The sequence below is a fragment of the Chiloscyllium plagiosum genome, chromosome 8 (assembly GCF_004010195.1).
Source record: "Chiloscyllium plagiosum isolate BGI_BamShark_2017 chromosome 8, ASM401019v2, whole genome shotgun sequence".
In the NCBI taxonomy this organism is placed as follows: domain Eukaryota; kingdom Metazoa; phylum Chordata; class Chondrichthyes; order Orectolobiformes; family Hemiscylliidae; genus Chiloscyllium; species Chiloscyllium plagiosum.
The window spans coordinates 89,854,547-89,876,204 of NC_057717.1; the positions used below are offsets into that span (position 1 = coordinate 89,854,547).

Consider the following 21,658-nt stretch of genomic DNA (forward strand, 5'->3'; position numbering starts at 1 on the left):
GCAGCCAATCATTTTGCCCATTAAGAGTACACCATTTAATAGGACCATGGCTAATCTGAATCAACTTGTTTGTCTTATCCACTAATTCCCTAGATTCCTTGTTAAAACAACTCAGCCTTGAACATCCTTAATGACCCAACCCTAACAACCCTCTGCAGTTAGAAAATTCCACAAATTCACTACGCGAAAGATGAAATTCTGCATTTGTCTTAAATGGGGAATCTTTAGTCAGATCATGTCCTCTGGTCTGAGATTCTCCTACAACTGGGAACAACAATCTAGCACTTTCCCTGTTAGCCAAAGAACTGAATTGTTTCAAATAAAGTCACTTCATTCTAAAATGAGCAAAAGCCCAACTCATTCACGAAAATCCTTCCATACCCAAGATCAAACCCATGAACCGTCTGTATATTGCCCCCACATCAGTAAGGCCTGGATAAAAACAGGACCAAAAAAAACTGTACAGTATTCTAGCTGTGAACTGATCACCCTGACCAAATATTTTAGTACTCCCATTTCCTTTGAAAGGAAGACCATTCCACCTGTCTTCCCCATTACCAACAGGATTTGTGCAATAACTGATCTACAAAAATCTGTGCTGCAGCTTTCTACAATATTATTCATGATATCTGCCAGTTTTGGTCCAGTTGCTTAAACAGTGGTCATCCTCCCCACTTGCCTTCTCACCTATTTACATCACCTGTAAACTTGACAATAGTACATTCACTTTCTTCATCCAAGACATCACGCTGTAAATAACTGGTCAACTGGTCCATGTAGCACTCCAATAGGGATTTCCACCCCGAAAATGTTCCCTTTACCCCAATGTCTTTTTTCAGTTAGTTATTCCTAGCCATGCTATTAGCCCTCACACTGGGCTCTTATCCAAGTTGCTTGTGTAGAACATTACACTTTTGGAAATCCAAATATTTTGCACCACTTCTTATCCTTTATCAATCTTGCTTGTTAACTCAACAATTTTCAGACATAATTTCCCCTCGGTGACTGCTTAATTAAATTATGCATTTCTAAAACATTTTACTCTAACAGATGCTGACATTCGCTAATGACAGATTGCAAGCTGACTGGCCTACGATGCCAGTTGTTTGTCTCTCCTCCTCTTGAGGAAGTAGTGTTAATTTTGGCAGTTTTCAATGCTCTGAGCCTTTTCCAGAAGAAAAGAAACTTTGTAAGATTACAATTGCATCTATTGTAGCTACCTCCTTCAAACATTTGATGTAACCCACTTTTAGCCATATTAGAGTGATTGCTATTGTTTATTTCCTTCTTAGGGGCAGAAGTTAGTAGTTGAAAAGTCATAACTTTAAATATTTAGTTCCCAGCTTTGATCTCTTTGTAACCAGGTCTCTACAGTAGCTGTAAAATCACCTGTGTGCTATTAATTCATTTAATGTTGTTCCCAACAGTGAAGAACCATTAGTTTCATTTTTCACTTAACCCTATTTGCTGCCCGTTTTAATGTTTGCGGACTCTGCTACTTCCAACATTCTAGGTATCACTAGATAGAATAGTGAAGGCAGCATTTGGTGTACTTTTCAATATTGGTCAGAGCATTGAGAAGTAGTTGGGAGGTAATGTTGCAGCTGTACAGGACATTGTTCAGGTAACTTTTGGAACATTGTGTGCAATTTTTCTCTCCCCAGGGGGATACTATGAAACTTAGAACATAACAGCACAGCATAGGCCCTTCAGCCCTCAATGTTGCGCCAATCTGAAGCCTATCTATCCTACATCATTTCATTTTCATCTACATGCCTATCCAATGACTATTTAAATGCCTTTAATGCCTTTAAATCTACTACTGTTGCAGGCAGGCCACTCCACGGCCCTACTGAATAAAGAACCTATTCTGATGTCTGCCTCTTGATTGAACTTAAAAATAAAAGCCATTAAATATTGTTAGATGGCAGTTATAGGTAGGGAGAAAAGCCACAGAGACACAGTCAGACAGGTGGGTCAATTCCAGGAAAGGTAAGAGAGGTAGGCAGGTAGTGCAGGAGTCTATGGCTATCCCAGTTTCAAACAAGTATACTGTTTTGGAAAATGTAGGGATGATGGATTCTCAGGGAAATGAAGCATAAACAGCCAAGTTTCTTGTATCGAGACTGGCTCTAATGCAACGTCAGGTTCCAAAAGATAGACAGTGTTAGGGATTCTAGCCCAAGCCACAGACATTTCTGTGGCCAGCAGGAAAAAATCAGAATGGTGTGTTGCCTCCCCGGTGCCAGGATCCAGGATGTCTCAGGGGGTGCAACGTTCTCAAGGGGGAGGAGGCCCAATAGGAGGTCACTGTACACATTAACCAACAACACAGGAGGGAAAGGATGAGATTCTGAAGGGAGAATATAGATAGCGTTAGGCAGGAATTTAAAAAAAAAGGCCAGAGAGTAGTAATATAGGGATTACTCCCGGTGCTACAAGCTAAGCAGGGTAGGAATAGGAAGATAGAATGCATCGCTGAGGAGCTGGTGTATGGGAGAAGGAATCACATTTTTGGATCATTGGAATCTCTTCTGGGGTAGAAGTGATCTGTAAAACTAGGATGGATTGCACTTAAATTGGAAGAGGACTGGCAGGGAGATTTGCTAGAGCTGTTCAGGAGGATTTAAACTAGTGAGGAGTAGGACCCAGGGAGATACTGAGGAAAGATCACATCTGAGACTGGTACAGTTGAGAAAATAAGCAACTCAAAACAAAAGTCAGGGCAGCAGAGACAAAACAGAGAACAAGTAGAACTGAAATTAAACTGCATTTATTTCAATGCAAGAGGCCTAACAGGGAAGGCAGATGACCTCAGGCATGGTTAGGAATATGGGACTGGGATATCATAGCAATTACAGAAACATGACTCAGACTGGCAGCCTCTTGTCCCAGGACACAAATGCTACAGGAAGGACAGAAAGGGAGCCAGAGAGGGGTAGAAGACAAAGTGGTTGTGGAGAGTTGTTTTTCAGATTGGGGGCCTGTGACCAGTGGAGTGCCAGTAGGATCAGTGCTGGGGCCACTATTTCATTTATATGACTTGGGTGTGAGGATAAGAGGTACAGTTAGCAAGTTCACAGATGACACCAAAACCAGAGGTGTAGCGGATAGCAAAGGCAACTATCTTAGATTACAAGAGGATCTTGATCAGGTGAGCCAATAGGCTGAGGAGTGGCAGATGGAGTTTAATTTAGGAAGTGAGGTGCTGCATTTTGGGAAAGCAAATCTTAGCAGGACGTATACACTTAATGGTAAGGTCCTCAGGAGTGTTGTTGAACAAAGATGTTGGAGTGCAGATTCATAGCTCCTTGAAAGTGGAGTCGCAGGTAGATAGGATAGTGAAGGCAGCATTTGGTATGCTTCCCTTTATTGGTCAGAGTATGAGTACAGGAGTTGGGAGGTCATGTTGCAGCTGCACAAGACATGGGTTAGGCTACTTTTGGAATATTGCATGCAATTTTGGTCTCCTTCCTATCAGAAAGATGTTGCGAAACCTGAAAGGGTTCAGAAAAGATTTACAAGGATGTTGCCAGGGTTGGAGGATTTGAGCAATAGGGGGACGCTGAATAGGCTGGATCAGTTTTCTCTGGAGTGTCTGAGGTTGAGGGTTGACTTTATAGAGGTTTATAAGGTCATGAAGGGCATGGATAGGGTAAATAGACATCGTCTTTTCCCTGGGGTAGGGGAGCCCAAAACTAAAGGGTATAGGTTTAGGGTGAAAAGGGAAATATATAAAAGAAACCTAAGGGGCAACATTTTCACACTGAGGGTGGAGTGTGTGCAGAATGGGCCAGAGGAAGTGGAGGCTGGTACAATTGCAACATTTAAAAGGCATCAGGATGGGTGTATGAATAGGAAGGATTGGGTGGGATATGGGCTGGGTGCTGGCAGGTGGGCCTAGATTGTGGTGGGATATCTGGTCAGCGTGGACAAGCTTACATGCTATACATCTGACTGTCTGCCCTATATTTATCGCCCCTCAATTTAAAGCTGTCCCTTCATGCAAGCCATCACCATCTGAAGAAAATGGCTCACTGTCCACCCTACTTAACCCTCTGATCACCGTATGTCTCCTTAAGTCACCTCTCAACCACCTTCGCTAATGAAAACAGCCTCAAATTCCTCAGACTTTCCTCATAAGACCTTCCCTCAATACCAGCCAACATCCTGGTAAGTCTCCTCTGCACCCTTTCCAATGCTTCCACATCATTCCTATAATGCAGTGACCTGAACTGTATGCAACACTCCGAGTGCTGCCGCACCAGAGTTCTGGAGAGCGGCAGAATGACCTCGGTTCCAAAACTCAATCCCTCTACTAATAAAAGGTAACACTGCATGCTTCTTTACCTTATTAACCTGGGCGGCAACTTTCAGGGATCTATGTACATTGACAAATCTCTGCTCATCTACACTACCATTCGCCCAGCACTCTATTCCTGTTGCTTCTTCCAAGGGAATCACCTCACTTTTCCGCATTAAACTCCACTTGGCACACCTCAGCTCTATGCATCTTATGTTCCTCCTTAACCTACAACTCTGACCTTAGTCATCTGCAAATTTACTAACCCATCCTTCTATGCCCTCATCCAGGTCATTTATAAAAATGAAATAGCAGTAGACTCAAAACAGATCCCTGCAGTTCCCCCATTAGTAATGGAACTCCAGGATGAACATTTCCCACCAAACACCGCCCACTCTTTCCACCAGCCAAATTCTGATCCAAACCATGAAATCACCCTCAATCCCATGCCTCTATTTTGTGCAATAGCCTACAGTGGGGAACCTTATCAAACGCCTTACTGAAATCTATATGCACCACATCAACCACTTTACCCTCATCCACCTGTTTGGTCACCTTTTCAAGGAACTAAGGTTTGAGACACACTACCTACCCTTCACAAAACTTAACTATCCCTAATCAAGTTATTCCTTTCTTGAAGATTATAAATCCTATCTTTTATAACCTTTTCCAACACTTTACCTACAACTGAAGGCAAGCTCACTGGTCTATAATACCAGGGTTGTCTCTACTCCCCTTAAAAGAAAACATTTGCTATCCTCCAGTCTTCTGACACTATTCCTGTAAACAGTGACAACAAAGATTGAAGCCAAAGGCTCAGCAATCTGCTCCCTGGCTTCCCAGAGAATCCTAGGATAAATCCCACCCGGGCCAGGGGACTTATCTATTTTCACACTTCCCAGAATTGCTAACGCCTCCTTGCGAACATCAATCCCATCTCATCTAGTAGCCTATACTTCAGTATTCTCAACAACATTGTCTTTTTCCAGTGTGAATACTGACAAAAATATTCATTTAGCACTTCCCTGATCTCCTCACTCCACGCAAAACTTCCCACTACTATCCTTGATTGGCACTAATCTTAGAGAAGGGCTTATGCCCGAAACGTCGATTCTCCTGTTCCTTGGATGCTGCCTGACCTGCTGCGCTTTTCCAGCAACACATTTTCAGCTCTGGCGCTAATCTTACTCTAGTCATTCTTTTACTCCTGATATACCTATAGAAAGCTTGAGGGTTTTCCATGATCCTATCCACCAATGACTTCTCATATGCTCTCTGGCTCTTAGCTTTCTTTAAGTCTTTCCTAGCTAACTAACTCAAGCACCCTAACTGAGCCTTCACGTCTCATCCAACATAAGCCACTTTCTTCCTCTTGACAAGAAATTCAACTTTAGTAAACCACGGCTCCTTCACTAAACAACTTCCTCCCTGCCTGACAGGTACACACTTATCAAGGACATGGTAACTGTTCCTTGAATTAGCTCATTTCAATTGTGCCCACCCCCTGCAGTTTCCTTCCCCATCCTATGCATCCTAAATCTTGCCTAATCGTACCATAATTGCCTTGCCCCCATTTATAACTCTTACCCTGCAGTATATACCAGTCCCTTTCCATCGCTAGAGTAAATATAACTGAATTGTGGTCACGATCACCAAAGTGCTCAACTAGGTCCAAATCTAGCACCTGGCCACATTCATTACCCAGTACCAAATCCAATGTGGCCTTGCCCCTGTCAACATAATGTATTAGGAAACCATCCTGCACACATTAGATTAGATTCCCTCGTGTGGAAACAGGCCATTTAGCCCAACCAGTCCACACCGATCCTCCGAAGAGTTACCCACCCAGACCCATTTCCCTCTGACTAATGCACCTACCACTATGGGCAATTTAGCATGGCCAATTCACCTGACCTGCACATCTTTGAACTGTAGGAGGAAACCCACGCAGACACAGGGAGAAAGTGCAAACCTCACAAAGAGCCAAGGCTGGAATTGAACCTGGGACCCTGGTACTGTGAGGCAGCAGTGCCCCTCAATTTTGTAAACCTCTAAGGTCACTCCTCAGCCCCTGACACTCCAGGGAAAACAGCCCTAGGCTATTCAACTTCTCCCTACAGCTCAAATCCTCCAACCCTGGCAACATCCTTTAAATCTTTTCTGAACCCTTTCAAGCTTCGTAACATCTTCCAATAGGAAAGGGAGACCAGAATTGCACACAATATTCCAAAGGTGGCCTTTAGAATACAGTCCTCTACAGTCACAACATAACTCCCAACTCTTGTAGTCAATATTCTGACCAGTAAAGGAAAGCATACCAAATGCCTTCTTCACTATTCTATCTACCTGCAACTCTACTTTCAAGGAGCTACGAACCTGCACTCCAAGGTTCAGCAACACTCCTAGGACCTTACCATCAAGTGTAGAAGTCCTGCTAAGTTTTGCTTTCCCAAAATGCATAATTGAAGGTTTTTAACTCACTAAGGCTGGCACCCATTCAACAGTGGGTGGGCCCATTGTTAAGCAGGTTAGGGTTATAGTTAATCCTATTGCAAATCCTATCGTTTTTGGATGGTTTAGGCTTTGAGGGTGGGATATGATGGTTAGCCCAAGGGTTCTTTGTTAAGTGGGCCCTGCTGCCAATACCCTCAATTGTTTGAGCTATAGGGACAGGTTGAATAGGCTGGGGTAGTTTTCCCTGGAGTGTCAGAGGCTGAGGGGTGACCTTCAATATTTATAAAATCATGAGACATGGATAGGGTAAATAGATGATGTTTTTCCTGGAGTGGGAGTGTCCAGAGCGAGAAGGCATAGGTTTAGGGTGAGAGGAGAAAGATTTTAAAGGGACCTAAGGGGCATCTTTTTCATGAAGAGGGTGGTGTGTGTATGGAATGGGCTGCCAGAGAAAGTGGTAGAAGCTTTTAAAAAGATATTTTAAAAGGTATCTGGATGGGTGTATATATAAAGGAAGGGTTTAGACAGATATGAGCCAAGTGATGGCAAATACAAAGATTAATTTAACATGTTTGGCATGGACATGTTGGACCAAAGGGTCTGTTTCTATATTGTACATCTATGACTATTAACACAGCAGATGCTTGAATACACACAAATCCTTCAGCATTACATTCTATTTGCTCTCAGAATACCATTTTCTAGATTTTTCTTGATATGCTAATATTTTGACTAATGCCATCAAGTTCTCTCCAGGTGAGAAATGTTACCAGATTTATTTTTGTATGCAAGACATCTATCCATGAGCTGCATAAAAAGCAGTTTTGTACCTCAGCATTCCAACTTGACAGAGGTCCCTCTGCATCCATCTTCAGAGTTCCCAATCCTCCTTCCAAATTCCCCAGACTGCTTGAAATACCATGAAATCAATGACAACACTGTTTCAACCCAAAACACCATTTGCAACTGGTGATTGCTTTTAGCTCCACACTCAGACTACTGTTAAAATGTTAAAACCTGGATAGGAAAATATTTTCAAAAGCATGGAATTTTCCTTTTTCTTGAGATTAGTCATAACAGTTACAATTATTCTAGTTAAAGCTCTATTTCATTGAATCCAAAAGGTAAGTCAAATGCTCAAATTCCACATTGACAAATCACAACTATGTCTTACTCAACTGCTTGCAATAAATAGAAAATAGTCAAATTTCTTGAAGCTACCATGTTTTCAGCATTACAACAGCAACAACACTTAGAATATCTATTGATTGGAAAGCACTAAGGTATTCAGTCATCATGAAAGGCACATTAAAAGTAAGACTTTTAATAGGCAGCACAGTGGCACAGCGGTAAGCACTACTGCCTCACAGCACCAGGGCCTTGAGTTCAATTCCAGCCTCGGGCAACTGTGTGGAGTTTGCACATTCTCCCCGTGTCTGTGTGGGTTTCCTCCGGGTGCTCCGGTTTCCTCCCAAAGATGTGCAAGTTAGGTGAATTGGCCATGCTAAATTGCCTGTAGTGTTGGGGTGCATTAGTCAAAGGGAAATGGGACTGGGTGGGTTACTCTTCAGAGGGTCAGTGTGGACTTGGGCCAAATGGCCTGTTTCCACCCTGTAGGGAATCTAATAAGGCCACATCCCTTTGCTTTTAAACCTACATATCCCCAAGAGTCTTCCTTGTGCCTCTCCATTTGTTCAAAAGCTCTCTACAGCACTAATTATTCCATTTACCAGGACTCTGGCCCAGCAATCAGTTCACCTCCCAACCCAAGTACATCTCCAGTCCTCAAGTGTTCTTAACCCTCACACCAGGCAGCATTCCTCCTCCCCCACAAAGCCATATTGTTCTCGCTATAGTCTTTCCTATTTCCCCTTCCACTTGAACAGCTCCCTGGGCCATGCCATGGAGAGTTTACTTGTCCACAGCTTGCAAGAATCTCAACTGCTGGCACAATTGCAAAGGCCAAGGCCCTGTAAAAGCTATCCCTCGGGTCTCCATACCTGCTTGTCTGCAGACATCCTCCCACCCTGCTCCAACCAAATTCAAAAGACCAATTTGGGGGGGGGGTTATGACAAGCCCCCTAACATGGCACAATTGCTACAGCTCAACTCCAGCTTCTCAACACTGATCCAAATTTACTTGAACTGCAAACACCTGCTACAAACAGCTTCATCCTGGATCATCCATGTCCAGCAGCTCCCCATTGAAGCAGCACGTCACCTGCCCTGCCATCATATTTTAATTACTTTAGTATTAATACAAATTCTTCAGCTTTTACACTACTAAAACCCTTGAAGTATAGTTTTAGGCATGAGAGAAGAGAAAACAAAACTAAAACCTTACTTTTCAAGATTAGAAATACCCATTCTGCTGCTTTGTTTAGGCAAAAGCAGCTAAATAACCTTTTTCCTCTGCTCAAGTCCTTGAGGCACTTTCCACAGATGTTTAATCTACCTGTGCAGATCTTGACACCTCAAGCAGCTTGGATTAAACCAAGACTTCCTGACTTAAAGGGAAGAATACCACTGAACCTCAAGATGCTTCAGCACTCACCTGCAAGTTGCACTCAAAGCCTAAGTCACACTAAGTTAGCTACTTAAGTACACACCCACAAATGGGGCTAGCTGGATCACAATCAATTTAGTTTTAGCTAGTTTTCAAACTGCCCTTTTACTGGAAACCTTAAAATTCCTGCTCAAGGGTAGCAACTACACAATTTAAACTGTAGATTTCAATTTAATTGAAAGTACAAAAATTAAATTAGGTCTGTACAAATTAAAGATACGAAATGCATAAACTCAGTCCTATGGATCAGTAGCACATAGGGACCTAGATTAAAGTTAGGGCTAGATGTTGAGAAAGTGTTACTGCCAAAAAGTTTAAATTGACAACATTAGCCAGTAGCAAAGCAATGACATTTGGCACACCAGGCTAGAGTTATGCTCAAAAAACAAGATTAACATTCGCGCTACACAATCTGAAGCATCTTTCTGATTAAGTGCTAAATTCCAGACATCTTAATTTCAAATGGGTACAGAAGATTTACCCCCAGCATGGTTACAGTACAGTATCAGGTTCATGGATAGACTAGATGTGGTTGCTATCCTAAGAGTGAAAACAGTAGATTTGATAGGCTGAATTATGCAGAATACAAACAGATAGAAGGATCAGTCAGAAGCCATAGGTTTGAAGTGATTGGCAAATAAAAAGCCAACACGTGGACAAAGAAAAATTCAGTGGCTGAGAAGCCAGAATACACCATCTGAAAGTGGGGGAAATATGCCAAATGCTATGACTTAATCTATCCAAACGTTTTGTTAAGAGCTAAAGACTAAACATCCTAGGATTCAATTTAGAGACTGTCCTGGTTACAACAGAAATGGCCAAGTCACTTGACATTAATCCAGAATTACAGGAAAGTGTTCTATGGAGAGGGTAGAAACACATGGCAAGTGAAATTTGAACAGTAGTCTAATGGCAACATGTAGCAACTTTTATAAAAACCCAAGTTGTTCACTAAATTTCTTGGAGGAAAATCTGTTATTCTCATAACTCCAGATGTACAATGAGCTTAATAATTGCCCTCTGAAAGGGCCTATCAATCTTCAGTTGCATTAAAATACCAGCAAGTGTAAAGAAAGGAATTAAACCAGACAAATCACCCAGGATTGACCTAGGCAGGGAAAACAGCAGACATCAACCAGTTGACCCTGCAAAGATCTGCATACCAGTTTCTGGGGACTGGTGACAAAACAGACTACCAGATACTAATCAAGTAACATTACAATGTATATAAAAGATATGATTTCATGTGCATGGTTACGCTCTAGATGCCATCTAGAGTGTATGCCCTGCCGAGTTTTGAACAGTGAGGAGCAGAGTCAACGTCCCATGGTATTCGGTCATACATGACTGATCATTACACATCAGTCCCTACCTCAGCTGAAGTATTAGCTTATACATTGAAGACCATTTGGAGGAAGCACAAAGGGCACAGAGCATACCTGGTTGGGGGGCCTCTGACTGAGCTAACCAACTCTTAAAACACTGATGCTAGACTAGGTCATCAGGTCACAAGCCACCAGGTATTCCTAAAAAGAGGTGCCAACACTGAAGCTACACAGGACTACATGCATACCAAACTGCACAGATAACATGCAATTGACAAGACTAAATCTACAACAGGTCAGACCCAAACTCTACAGCCCTGCAACATCCAGTTGCAAATGGAGTATAAACAAAAAAAGGAGTAGGACACTCCACAAATAACCTCAACACATTAGTACAAGAGACTCAAGGTGGTTTGGCTTTCTTCTGGGTCCAACAATAGTACTGAAAACATGTGCTCCAGAACTAGCACCCAGCCAAGCTATTCAGTGGAGCTACCCAGGCAGCTACCCAGTATTACAGATAACCGTCTGTCCATAGGATGTAGGATAAATCCAACTGATTAATAACCACCATATCAATCTACCATTCCTTTGCTGATCAAGAGAAGGGTTGCCACCAGCGAGACTGGCCTTTGCAAAGGATAACTTGCTCACCGATACCATGTTGCTTCTGCAAGGGTCAATACTCCTGATGTCATTACAGCCTTGATCCAAACAAACAGCTGAATTCCGTGCAAAGCAAGTGACTGACATGGACATCAAGGCAGCACATTCATCAGTATAGCAGGTCTGTAGTTTTCAACCCCAGGTTTTTACCCAAGGCATTTTGAACAGTGCATCATATTGGCTATTGACCTCATCTAGACACTGGAGTTTTGAAGTTCCAGCTAAAGATGTCCAACTAGAACTATCAGCTTTCCAATGACTGTGGGAACTTCCATTGTGCCGAGGATCAGGACAAGTGATGAACAAGCATCATGAGACTCTGTCTTGAGACATTTGGTTTACTACTGATTTTGTACTGAGTCCCATAATCTGAGGCAGAGTCTTTTTTACTTCCATTGAAATTTCTTCACTGAATCAGAAAAATGGAGGGGATGCTCAGTCTAAATCTTCGAACCTGGAACTAAACTATATTAAGAATATTTGTTCCCAGGACACCATTTTAATGTCAACCAAAGTGTCTGATATTTCTTGGTTGAAACTAAGAACGTAGAATAACCACCTTTGGCCTTTGCCTAACTACCAGCATTTTCACACATATCCACACTATGTACATGAGCTAACAAGTCCATCATTCTAGTCTCCCTACTATAGAAAAATGTTGTTAAATGTGAAAGAGCTCCAAGAAGCTTACAAGGATGTTGCCAGGATTGGAAGGTTTGAGCTACAGGGAGAGGCTGAATTGGCAGAGGCAGTTTTCCCTGTAGCAAACTATAAAGGTTTAGAAAATGAAGGACATGCACTGGGTGAATAGCAAAGTTCTTCTCCCTAGGGTAGATAAAATGTGGAGCTGGAAAAAAGCATGGAGGTCAAGCAGAGGAGTCAATGTTTCAGGCAGGACCCATCAGGACTGGGGAGGGGAGAGCATTTAGAGTCCCCAGTGTGGAAACAGGCCCTTTGGCCCAAGAAGTCCACATCGACCGTCCAAAGATTATCCCACCCAAACCCATTCCTCTGTATTCCTGTAGAAGGGCTTTTGCCCGTAACGTCGATTTTCCTGCTCCTCAGATGCTGCCTGAACTGTTGTGCTTTCCAACACCACTAATCCAGAATCTGGTTTCCAGCATCTGCAGTAATTGTTTTTACCCTGACCAACACACCTAACCTACACACCTCTGAACACTATAGGTCATGCTAAATTGCCCATTCACCTAACTTGCATATCTTTGGACAGGTGGTAGGAAAGCAGAACACCTGAAGGAAACCCATGCAGATACAGGAAGATAAATAGGGGGCTGTGGAAAGGTAGGTGGTGATGGAGTCAGTGGGAAAGGTGGAGCAGGTAGGTGGGAAGGAAGATGGACAAGTTAGTCAGGTCAAAGAACAGGAGAGAGAGGGAGCTGTACCTGGGATGAGTTGGGGTGGGGAGATTTGGAAACTGATGAATTTTGTTAAGGCCGTAAGGTTCAAGGCAGAGGATGAGTTGTTCTTCCACTGTTTCCCCAGGGTTGTGGAGTCCCAAACTAGAGGGAGTGGGTTTAAGGTGAGGGGAAAGAAAAAAAAGGGACCTCAGAGGCAACTTTTTCCAGAGGATAGTGTGGGGAATGAGCTGCCAGAGGTGGGCACAATTACAACATTCAAAAGGTATCTGGATGGGTACATGAATAGGAAGTGTTTCAAGAGATATGGGTCAAATGCTGGCAAGTGGGACTAGATCAGTTTAGGATATATAATCTGTGTGGATAAAGTTGACCAAAGGGGTTTTGAGTGGCATCAAGCCCTAGCAAAGCTGGAGCCAATGGGAATAAGGGGAACACTTCACTGATTGGAGTCACATCTAAACAGAAGATGGCTGTGCTTCAGACTTCAGTCCTTAATATTGTTAGAGTTCCTCAACACAATGTCCTCAGCCCAACTAACTTCACTTTCTTCAAAAAGACCTACTGCTATAACATTAGAAGTGGGTTGAGGGAGGAATGCATGCTAGTACCTGCATGGCATTCAGCATTTTTCACAGCTTGAGATATCAAAGTGTCCTTGTTCATACAAAGGAAGATCTCAACAACATGGATTATGTTGCAAGTGCCAACCATGCCACACAAGTTTCAAGCAATGACCAGGAATTCTTTTGACATGCAGTAGCATTACCATCACCATCCTAGCGTGACCAGAAATACAATTAGAGTAGCCAGCACTTCACAAACAGATTATCTGGTCAGTATCATCCTTAATGGGGTTGCACTGCTTTACTGCAAGACTTAATCATGAGAAGTATTCCTGAACATGTAATACTGTAGCAATAATCATGAAGTGGTAAAATAAATTATTCCACCAACACTGATATTACACTAACCGACTTCCGTGGTAGGAGCATAAAATGCTACAATCTGCTAATTGTCAACTTTTGAGTTTATTTAAACAGAATTAAACCTCATTTTTCATTTGATGTCAAATTCAGCAAATGAATATGGATCCATAGAACACAATTGTAACAGCTTTAAAACTTCACCAGATCATCTGTACTTCAAATAATAACTCAACATACTTCATTTACTGAAGAAAGCCAGATTTATTGACAAGAATTCAACTTGAGGCTACTGGAACTTTGTTCAGTGGGGACTTCCACCAGAGTTGCAGTATTATTATAAGGGCTCAGTTTGCTTAAAGAAATTTGAAGGGAATAAAAGCACTAAAAGACAAGTGTAAAAACAAGGTGCTATTTAAAGTTGAAAAATCATGGAAAGAAAGAAACAAAATCTAAGCTTAGCCTAACTGAATAATAATTTGCCAGTTCAGCAAAACATTCACTTAGTTATATTAATCTGACCAGTCTGGAGGCTAGGAATCTCCTCGAACAAGGGTAATAATTGCTTTACCACTTTCAATCCCATGGAACCTCTCCCATGTCCAGACAACATTGGAACCTTATAGCAGGCTAATGCCAACCAGCGAACTGCAATGCAAGCCACTCAGACTTGGCAACTTATCCATTGTACAAAAGTTCACCTCATCCATCATTAGCTATGCCATTTACAATATTTGTCACCACTTTGTTATGCACTTCTATTCAGCATATTCACTCAAATATTCAAGCCTAACAAAAGCTTTGAGTGCATAACACTTTGAACCCTATGGGGCCCACTCCACCATTACAATAAGGCCAGTAGAGTTGTGGAATGACACTAAGGTTGGTAGAGTTGCGGCTAGTGATGAAGGACCTTGTAGGTTACAGGGATATAGACTAGCTTCAAAGTTGGGCTGAGAGATGGCAAATGGAGTTTAATGCAGAAAAGTGTGAGGTGATTCACTTTGCAAGGAGTAACAGGAATGCATAGTATGAGCTAATTGTAAGATTCTTGGCAGTGAACAGAGATCTTGGCACCCAGGTACTTAGATCCTTGAAAGTTGCCACCCAGGTTGATAGGGTTGTTAAGGCATGTAGTGTGTTAGCTTTCATCGGTCGAGGGACTGAGATTCGGAACCATGAGGCCATGCTGAAGCTGTACAAAACTCTGGCACGGCCAAACATGTCGAGTGTCATGCACACTTCTGGTCTGTGCATTTAGGAAAGATGTGGAAGCTTAGTAAATCTCCTCTGAACCCTTTCCTATGATGTCATCTGGTTTGGAGGGAAGGTCTTACAAGGAAAGGCTGAGGGAATTGATGCTGTTTTCATTAGATGGTTGAGAGGTGACTTAATTGGAGGGTTAGATAGGTTGGACAATGAGCACCTTTTTCATCAGATGACAGCCAGCACAAAAGGACAGCTTTAAATTGAGGGGTGATAGATATAGGACAGATGTCAGAAGTAATTTCTTCACTCAGTATAAGTGTATGGAGTGCACTGCCTGCAACAGTCGCAGATTCACCAACTTTAAGGGCATTCAAATGGTCATTGGATAGGTGTATGGACAAGAATGGAATAGTGTAGGGTTTCAGATTGGTTTCACAGGTCGATGCAACAGAGGGCCGAAGGGCCTGTACTGTAATATTCTATATTTTATATCAGCCCCTTAATATCTATATGCTGGTAGAAGATTCAATTTACATTTGATATCAAGTGCCACTCTTTGCATTCTTCCTCAGTTTTACTTCCTTTTCACTTCAATTTGCTCTGGTTATCAACTGATCTGAAATGCATCAACACCTTGTTGCATCATATTTGACACCCTCAATGACTTGGATTCCCTGACATTCCCTGAGATGGACCAGTGCTGTAGGTGAAATTGGATGAGGTCAGAAACATTTACAGGTTAAAATGTTTAAGGAAACCAAAGCTAGAAGTGTCATGAAAGATTAAGGTGGAGATGACAACTATCATGGCAACCGGAGATCTGGCTCAGCAGGACTATTTACGATCATTCCTGTACACATATTAAACAGGTAGAAAATAATACAGACTTGTATATTTATTACTATGGACTGAGAGTAATAAGAACAAGAAGAGGGCAACAGAAGTTTATGCATCATGTTTGAGGAATTTCTCGATCAGTAGGTTTCTGCTCCAAAAGGAAAAGTAGCATATATGGTTCTGAGGAAAATGAAACTGATGTACAGGAGCATTCAGGGCAACAGGCTTTAGCAAAACAGAGGAAGAGATGGAAGAGGGGAGCATGGCTTTTGGAGATGGGGTGGAAAAAAGGAAAAGGCAGGCCATTTGGTTCCCATAGTCTAGTTATTTATGATATGCTGATTCAATGATCCAGTAGAAATAAATGTTAGCATGCTGATTGCTGACTAATGGTAAGAAGGGCCAAATTTGAAAATAAATTGCAAAAAACTTAACAGCAGCTACAGAAATGGCTCCCCTTAGAAGGAACCAGAGGACATTGACTGAAGATCAATGACAGAAGATATAATGGTACATTTTTAAAAATATAAACAGCCTTCCCTGTTCCATAGGAATTCAAAGAACCTGCAGTACTCTACATACTGAAAAGCTGCCTTTGAAGTTCAAGTGAGAATCAGACTAGATGGAACGCATCTGTACTGGATTCCTCAATAAGTGACGAATGAGTCATCATCCAAAGACATAATGGAGTCTTGTAATAAAGGAGTCTACAAACAGAGAAACCCACATTATCTGAAGGAGATCTCAATGTCCCAACAGAAACATTACCTCAAAGAGATGTTTCAATCCTGATCGCGTCTTTTGTTTACAGGTTCGATTAAAAACGAACACAGCTCACTGAAATGCTGCTGAGAACAGTCCTGGACAGCCCAGACACCCTCTCCAAATGACATCCCACTCTCCCTCTTTCCCTACATTTTATCTGGAGTTCTACACAGGGGTGTACCCTGAACACTACCCCCCCCTTCCCAGAAAATCTCTCCAACGTTGTCCTGTATAGGGCAAATGTGGAACCTGTCGAAATGCTGCAATAAAAAGTGTCTGTGCGCTATTCGGAGATTTACTCCCAAAGGCAGCAGCAGTCCGGCTGCCGGGGGAGGGGGCAGGGGCAGAGTCTCAGACGCACTCTGCTTTGCCTCTTCTCCTGAATGGGGAGCAGACTTCACAGAAAACTCAAGAGCCCCAGAGGAAATCAACTAACTGAATAATCAATTATTGAAACAAAATAGCGCCCACCCATCTCGTTTGGATAATAGATATTCCTGTGTGTTCTGGAATAAAGACAGCAAGGTACATTACTTAATCATATCTGGTGTATTAAAATGCTTTACCTGCAGGACTGGTAAACCAAAGTAACTAAACCAAAGTTTAAACCAACACTATTAGGTTGAGTGACTGATGCATCAACTCTTTTCATTCTGGTGGAGACCACAGAATCTTATGCAAAGCTTACCTTGGCATAGTCAGGTTTCATTGGTGGGTTCTCTTTTAATTCAGGGTCAGTGTATTCATTATTCACATAATATCCCACACGAATAAACTCTTGATCTCTGTATGTGCAGGTAATCAGCACCACAGTTACACCAACTGCATCAGCATCTGGAATGAGGCTTGCATTTGGGGCATCAGCCTGGAATATGGAAGAGATGACCATGAGATCAATACAACTCAAAGCTGTGCAAATATTGATCATTCCTCAAGTACAAACCCTTAGCTGTTTTCTGTAAAGACAAGCCCAACATGGTAACTTGTTATCCAAGATCACAGTCCTTCACAACTCAAATCCAGAGGTATTTAAATTTTCTTCTGAAAAACTATTCTGCCTTGTCCAGTCAGTTCTGTTTTACATTCACCTTCACCTCAAGGCATGGTCTTCGAACAAGCTGCTTGGCTTGAAGTAACATATACACAGCTGATGTAAGCTATATTTGAAAACTAAATTGCATCTTTAAAAGGACATCAACCTAACATCCCTTTTAAAATATTTTCAGATAAGGGCATCACTAGTAAGGCCAGCTTTTGTTGTCTAACTTGGGATTGTCAACATGGTTTTGCGCATGGGAAATAGCATCTCACTAACTTGAATTTTTTTTTTGAAGAGGATTGAATGAGGCAGAGTGAATGTTGGACTTTAAGATGTTTGACAAGGTTCCACATGGTAGACTGATTAACAAGATTAGATCACTTGGACCACTAGTCATTTAGATAGAAAATTGGCTTGAGGATAGGAGACAGAGGGTGGTGGAGGATTGCTTTTCAGACTGGAGGCCTATGACCAGCATTGTGCTACAGTGATTGGTGCTTGGTTCATTTTTTTGTCAATATATATAAGTGATATGGATAGAAACATAGGAAGGATGGTTAATAAATTTACCGGTGACAAAATTGAAGGCGCAGTGGACAGTGGACTGAGGTCTGGGTAGTGCTGAACAAAGGGACCTTGAAAGTGAAATCATGGATAGACAAAGTAGTGAAGACAATGTTTGGTACACTTGCCTTTACTGGTTAATGCATTGCATATAGGAACTGGGGGTCATGCTGCAGATGTACAGGGCATTGGATAGGCCACTACTGAAACACTGCGTTCAGGAGAAATGAGGACTACAGATTTCGGATATGAGAATCAAAAAAGTGTGGTACTGGAAAAGCACAGCTGGTCAGGCAGCATCCGAGAAGACATTGAGCATAAGCTCATCAGGAATACTGTATTTAGTTCTGGTCTTGCTATAGGAAAATGTTGTTAAACTTGAAAGAATTCAGTAAAGATTTACAAGGATGTTGCTAGGATTGGAGGGCTTGAACTATGGGAGGTTGAACAGGCAGGTGCTATTTTCTCTGGAGTGGCAGAGATTGAGGGGTGACCATAAAGAGGTTTATAAAATCTGAGGGGTGTGGATAGGGTGAACAGTCAAGGTGTTTTCTCCAAAGTAGGAGAATCCAAAACCAGAAGGCCAAGTGCCTTCCAAGTTCCCTCACCTTAAGCCTAAGGGGCAATGTTTTCAGAGGGCGATGAATGTAAGAAATGAACCGCCAGAGAAAGGTTGGAGGCTGGTCAAATTACACATTTAAAAGGCATCTGGATGGGTATACAAATAGAACAGTTTGGAGGTGTATGGTCCAAATGCTGGCAAATGGAACCAGACTGATTTAGGATCTGGTCAGAATGGACGAGTTGGATTGAAGGGTCTGTTTCCATGCTGTACATTTCTATGACTGTGTACTGTTAAAAAGGTTCATCCCTCCTAATGTCTCAGCTGCCACTCCTTCAGCACTTACCCTGCTATTCAGGAAAGGTTCATTCCTTGAATGATGAGGTTGCCGCTGCACCTGTTCTTGCTGCTCTCCTTTGCCACAGGCAGGAAACAGGAGAAAGACGGAGAGAGACTGGGAGAGATGGACAAAACTAGTGGAGGGGAAGCTCGTCCCAGCCACCCCAGCTCCCCTAAACCTCAAGGCACTGCCTCAAACCAATGGAAAAGGCAAAATGAGCAGCTCATTTGCAACTGTAAATAGCCTGAGTACCTGCACTGTCTTGTGTACTGTGTGCAAGAGCTGCTGAGATTGCACACACTGTCAGTAGAAAACATGCACGGTCATCAGTTGACATGGAGAAATTTGAACATGTGCCCCAGAACAGTAGCATTGGCTTCTAGATTGTGAATAATCTTGTTATATTTAAGACTCCCACAGAAATTCTTGGATCAGTTGGGGGAAAGAATCAAGGATTATGGGGAAATGCTGGAAGTATGTATGAGTAATGTCAGATCAGCCATGACCCTATTGAATGGTGCAGCAGACTAGAGGCTGAATAGTGTTCTCCTGTTCCTATTTCTTATGGTTTTGCAGATGTTACCTTTAAACACTCTTTCCTAGCTGTTCACTCAGCCTCTGTTTACTTAGGCAGTCAAACTCAGTTGTGTTGGGAGACTATTCCCAAATCCAAAAGGATCATCTAGGACGACCTCTGTTGAAGTGGATGAAGCTTCAAGCATCAACTGCCTGCCTATAAATATCCAAAAAGTCCATTTACTGAACAGAAAGAAGTTTGCAGAAAAGACAGAACGAGAACCCACATGAAAACCTTTTCATGAGGTTATCCAATTTGGATGACAGTTCCTAATAGGCTATTGGAAACAACAGTAGTTTTTAATGGGGAAAATCAGAGATACAACAAATAATTTCAGCAATATGGAGAGAAACAGCAGTACTCTGAAAAAGCCAACATAAGCAATAGGTTGAATCATCATTGTTTAAAATTGTACCATTTGATCCGCCTTAATTCCTGCAGTATACACATTTAGCTATCCACAACACCAGTCCTACACAACCACCACAAGCACAATCTTAATGCAAAGGTTTTAAGCAGCACCACTGACTACAGCCAGTAATCAGCAATTTTCAAAGGCTGATTCATGAGGATAAAGGAACAAAAAAGGAATGATGTTCTGCCTCAGCCAATTTTATTAAAAATATCACTTACATATTTTGTAACTTGAATACAAAGGTCATAACATCAGATCACATTTAACAATGTTAATGTGCAGCTGAACAGTTTTGTTCGTTCAGTTGATACTCCAATATAGCACCTTTCAGTTCTGACAATACTGTTCACGAAATAATTCAAAGCAGAGCATTCAAAGCTCAAAGGACAAGCTTTCACTTATTGATATTAACTATCAATTTGCCAAGATTCACTTAAAACCAACAATGTTGAAGAGAAGATGTTAGAGGGTGCATTTGAGAACCCAGCATAAAAGCACATTGAAGAAAGCCCCACACTGCATCCAACTTATGCTGGAAGTCACAACTGCTGCAGTGCACAATTCAATCTGGGTGATACTGGACAACAGCATCCAGACATTCTTTAAACTTTCAGGTCAACCGAGGTCATGAGTGGGTATTAGGTTTGCAGAAATATTGTTCACCCAATGGTAAAAAGGCATTTCTTAACTCCTTTCTGCTGCTTCCAGCCAGCTACATTAAACATATGCCACCTGATCAGGAACCATATTGGAGTCCCTCAATTAGAAACATCAAAAATCCCTAGTCTATGAATCTGCTCTCAGTTAAGTCTCCATTCAACAACGTCCTCATGTGTTCTGCACCTTGACAAGTGAGATCACTCTAGGAAAGACTCAGCCTATCCACACCTCATGATTTTCAGAGGAGTTACTTGAGAAAGCAAGTAATAATAGATAAGGAAGTGTAACTGCACTGTTAGGAGAAAGTGAGGTCTGCAGACGCTGGAGATCAAAGCTGAAACTTTATTGCTGGAACAGCACAGCAGGTCAGGCAGCATCTAGGGAACAGAAGATTCGACGTTTCGGGCACATGCCCTTCTTCAGGAATGAGCAGAGAGTGTTCAGCAGGAGAAGATAAAAGGTAGGGAGGAGGGACTTGGAGGAGGGGCGTTGGAAATGTGATAGGTGGAAAGAGGTCAAGGTGAGGGTGATAGGTCGGAGTAGGGTGGAGGCGGAGAGGTCAAGTCTGGTTCACTGTGATCCTGACCTAATTAAATGTGATCCCAGTCTGCTTCACCGTGATCCTGACCTAACTATCCGTGATCCCAGTCTGCTGCACTGTGATCCTGACCTAACTATCCGTGATCCCAGTCTGCTGCACTGTGATCCTGACCTAACTATCCGTGATCCCAGTCTGCTGCACTGTGATCCTGACCTAACTATCCGTGATCCCAGTCTGCTGCACTGTGATCCTGACCTAACTATCCGTGATCCCAGTCTGCTGCACTGTGATCCTGACCTAACTATCCGTGATCCCAGTCTGCTGCACTGTGATCCTGACCTAACTATCCGTGATCCCAGTCTGCTGCACTGTGATCCTGACCTAACTATCCGTGATCCCAGTCTGCTGCACTGTGATCCTGACCTAACTATCCGTGATCCCAGTCTGCTGCACTGTGATCCTGACCTAACTATCCGTGATCCCAGTCTGCTGCACTGTGATCCTGACCTAACTATCCGTGATCCCAGTCTGCT

General features: G+C 42.4%; 1 protein-coding gene across 1 annotated transcript in view; it reads right to left on the reverse strand.

Annotated features, from left to right (window-relative positions):
- The window catches only part of asf1bb (anti-silencing function 1Bb histone chaperone), a 31,278-nt gene that overhangs the window by 1,170 nt on the left and 8,450 nt on the right, over window positions 1-21,658 (reverse strand). The window contains exon 3 of the mRNA XM_043694719.1: window positions 17,116-17,292. Within this exon, the coding sequence (XP_043550654.1) occupies window positions 17,116-17,292 (177 nt within the window). The remainder of the gene's footprint in view (window positions 1-17,115; window positions 17,293-21,658) is intronic.